At 37.6% G+C, this 3663-nt stretch overlaps 1 protein-coding gene across 19 annotated transcripts; it reads right to left on the reverse strand.

The window, feature by feature from the left end:
- Nucleotides 1-434: 434 nt before the first annotated feature.
- Nucleotides 435-3374, reverse strand: LOC110889477. Of its 19 annotated transcripts, none has more exons than XR_004881003.1 (7): nucleotides 2998-3373; nucleotides 2871-2917; nucleotides 2148-2342; nucleotides 1988-2057; nucleotides 1690-1842; nucleotides 992-1622; nucleotides 435-917 (listed from the first exon to the last, which is right to left on the reverse strand). XR_004881003.1 is itself a non-coding variant. In XM_022137010.2 (4 exons), exons 1-3 carry the CDS (start codon nucleotides 3091-3093, stop codon nucleotides 2468-2470), a joined length of 354 nt encoding a protein of 117 aa, XP_021992702.1. In that variant the 5' UTR covers nucleotides 3094-3374; the 3' UTR covers nucleotides 1987-2057; nucleotides 2148-2467. The 19 variants fall into 19 exon arrangements, 1 of the variants encoding a protein (XP_021992702.1); XR_004881002.1 differs by having other exon boundaries at nucleotides 992-1558; nucleotides 2148-2678; XR_004880999.1 differs by having other exon boundaries at nucleotides 992-1582; nucleotides 2148-2678.
- Between the last annotated feature and the right edge of the window lie 289 nt (nucleotides 3375-3663).

Raw genomic sequence — 3663 nt, forward strand, 5'->3', positions numbered from 1 at the left:
ACGCCTTTAATAATAGAGTTCGAGCCCTAGCTACACTTATCATGGCATCCAAGCCTAAACGAACCTATTATTTATGTAAATTTTACTTAATTTATTAGATAAATTTACATAATACAATATTATATATAACTATATAAGTAAGTCAGATTTGACTATATGAAGCATAATTGTGTAAATTATAAAAAAAATGTTATTCAGTGAAATATAATCACATAACCTGTTGCAAATTATACAAACCATCAAAATCGACAAGATCGACCTACCCAACCCGAACAGTATGGTTTGTGTTTGCCAAACAATAGTAAGCTGTTTGGCTCGAATATTTTGGCAAACCTGGAATCATGGGCATTGCTTTTTAGGTACCTCAATAAAGTATCTTAAAGCTCCTCTCCAATGAACCAACTACTACTACACCTTTCTATAACAATCTGAAATGCAAAAGGATTTGAACTAATATAGCTATTTGTGAATCATATAATTGTAACTGACAACATATTAAAAAAATAGAAAATTGAAAGTGAATCTCGAGAAAGGTTCATAAATATCTTCTTCATGAATTAGAGCAAACACATATTCAATAGTGTCCTCTTTTGGTATGTCATCCAAAATGCTAATAAACACCCGGACATAAGACATACCATCGTATGACACTTGACCTTTGATCTGACCCTGTCGACCCGCTTTGACTGAGCTAACCTGACCTGTATTTGACTGGTCTCGCTCTTTGTGTCGACCAAGCTTTGACCAAGACCCAAACACACCAAAACAGTCTTGAACCCTCCAAAACTTAATCTGCCATCGAAGCATCAGCAACCTGGTACACCACCGCCATTGTCCGACGACTTATTCTTCTGCCATCGCCGATGTTCACTCCTCTACTCACCAACAGTCACAGACAACACCACCTTTCTTCGCCACTGAGAGTTTAAGGCAAATTCATATATTACAAAGGATCCAATACATATAATATGTAAACAAATAATAATTGTACCGAGTTTCGTATGGTGGGAAGCAACATGTAATCTTTAAGTTCAGAGATTTCCCGCTCCAGTTCAACACAAAACCCTCTTAAAAGTATACAACCACCACCATCCAAAACAGCTTGTCACCCAGAATTCGCTTCTGCCACCGGCAATCACTGTTGCCGTCGCAAATCGTTACCGCAACTATTAGAATCATGCATGGTGTTCTTTATCATAACAGGAGTTTCAGACCGGATGTAAACACCACCCCGTTTGAGAACCGAATCAACTGGAGCGACCGAAAGAGCTCCAAGAATCACGTTGTTTTCAACAACTGAACCCGGAAGTAAAATGCTTTGACTCCCAACCACTGCGTTATCATCGACTTTGATATTCCCACTTTTGAACCTGTTCTCGCATAAAACCCAGCGGCTATCCTGCTAAAGTCACCCAAATGAACACCAGCACCAAGTGAAATCAACCTCGAGTCTGAAACCGGATTAATGGCGCGAATCGAACAATGGTTTCCGATTTTAGCACCCAACGATCGCAAGTACATGCAGAAAGCTTCGGTTCCAGAAAGAAGCTTAGCGAATCTGAGATGGCAAGCAACGTTTATTCTGTGGCAAAGCGAATCGAACAATGGTTCCCGATTTTATACTGAATTGACCAATTGATAAATAAATGTTGGAATATTAAGAACTAAGAAGTATATGTTTCAAATTACCTTTTGAACTTTTTTTTGCGCCGGCCGGATCTGGAAACCGAAGTTCCAATAACATATTTTTTTATATATTTTTCTCTATGTGCGCTTTTCTTAAAAAGCCCACGCTTTTTTTTGCACCTTGCGTCTTTGACAACATAGGCATAAATTATTTTCCTGTCAAAAGCAAAATGATGAATTCTATCACAAACTCACTTCAATAAATAAATAACAGATAATACGCTCACCTTTGAACCCAGTTTTATTTTAAATCAATTTTACTCATAGGAAAAAAAAGGAATATGTACATGTAGAATTTTACCTTAAAGTGATGAACATAGCTATCGCAAACCAGAGCCTTGACCTGGACTTGAACATCATTAGGGCCAAAACTGTTTAGAAAAAAAATCAAAAAATAAGAACCTGGTGTAAATAACTTATTAGATGTAGTGAATTTTGTATAAAATTGCATAAATAGAAACCTAAAGGAAGACGATGGTAAGGCTGAATTTGAATTTTCTTGAACCAAGCCGCAGTGTTCTCTCTTTCACCAATTCATTCTCCTAGTGTGTCATCTTTCTGCAATAATGTTTGTTGTTTCATGATTTTCCAAGTCTGTAAAGTTGGATCTTGAATGTGGCAGATTTCTGTCTCGACCTTCCGCCCCCTATCTTCATCTACACCATAAAACACCATTAAGAAATTAAACATACTAAAAAGTTAAAAATCATTGGTAGATCTGAGATTAAAAAATTAAATAAACTAAAAAGTACTCAAATTGAGTTTACACAAACAGCTACCATCACCAGCTTTGGTAGCAAGAGAAATTGGGCCAACAAAGATCAATATAAACCCCACAAACAACAAGTAAAGTATAGATCTTTTTAACACCCATATATTGAACAAGATTCAAACAAAAAAAAAACGTTAAAAAGCCATCAGGAATGAGTTCATTTGAAGCAAATCTTGAATATGAAAACCAAAGGCTAAGCATACAGAATATCTTTTTCAACCTGCAACAAGATTTAACAAAAAAAACATTTAAAAACCCTTATAAAATCAATTGATTTAGAGCAAATCTTAAATATTCAAACTAATTGCTAAGTATATAGTATACCAAATTCAACCTACAACAAGATTTAGCAAAAGACCCCTAAAAACCATATAAAATTAGTTAACTTGAATCAAATCTTGAATATTCATACCTTAGGGTTGTCGAGTGGTTGGAATCGCCTTGGTCTTCTTGAATCGCCTGAAGTGTTTCGTTAGAAATTCGATCAGTACTGTGCAAAATCAGTAAAACGAAAACATACCTGGATCTTTGTTTTTCACCTTGAATGTTGCTAGAATCTTAGCCTCTGCTAAGACTACCGTCGTCACCTTGAACCACCGTAGGATAAACCCTAAATCAACCCCTTTCTCCGTCATCGTTCCGCTTCAGACCAACACCACCGTCACCATCTTCATCGATCTGTTGAAACTTCATAGATCTGGTGAACAAAGATATCCCGAATCGCTAGAGAGAGAGGAACATGGAAGCGGCGGGAGAGAGAGCAGAGGAACATGGTGAAATCCTCACAGATCTGGCGAGATCCGAGAGAGAGGCCTGATAATCGCCATAGAGAGAGAGCAGAGGATGAGAGGATAAGCGGCGGACCAAATGAGAGATGAGAAACCCTAGTTTGTGTGTCCGCGTGTTTAGTTTAGGGGAAAGGGTATAAGTAGAAAGTGAAGTTTTCTGGTGCTTAAAAGACTTGTACATCATGCTTTAGGAGTGTTTTAAGGAAATTTCAATGACCTTAAGAAGTCCTTTGGATATGTATATTATATATAGTATAGATAGTATAGATATAGATATATATATATATGTGTGTATATTACAAATGAGCCGAGACCCCAAGGACCCGACTCGAGACCACTCCCGGTCTCGAGTGAACAGTAACAAGCGGGCCGGTTGGGCCATGCAACCGAGAAGCCCATTCGGGAGCCCTCAACCCA

This window comes from Helianthus annuus, chromosome 15, assembly GCF_002127325.2.
Source record: "Helianthus annuus cultivar XRQ/B chromosome 15, HanXRQr2.0-SUNRISE, whole genome shotgun sequence".
In the NCBI taxonomy this organism is placed as follows: domain Eukaryota; kingdom Viridiplantae; phylum Streptophyta; class Magnoliopsida; order Asterales; family Asteraceae; genus Helianthus; species Helianthus annuus.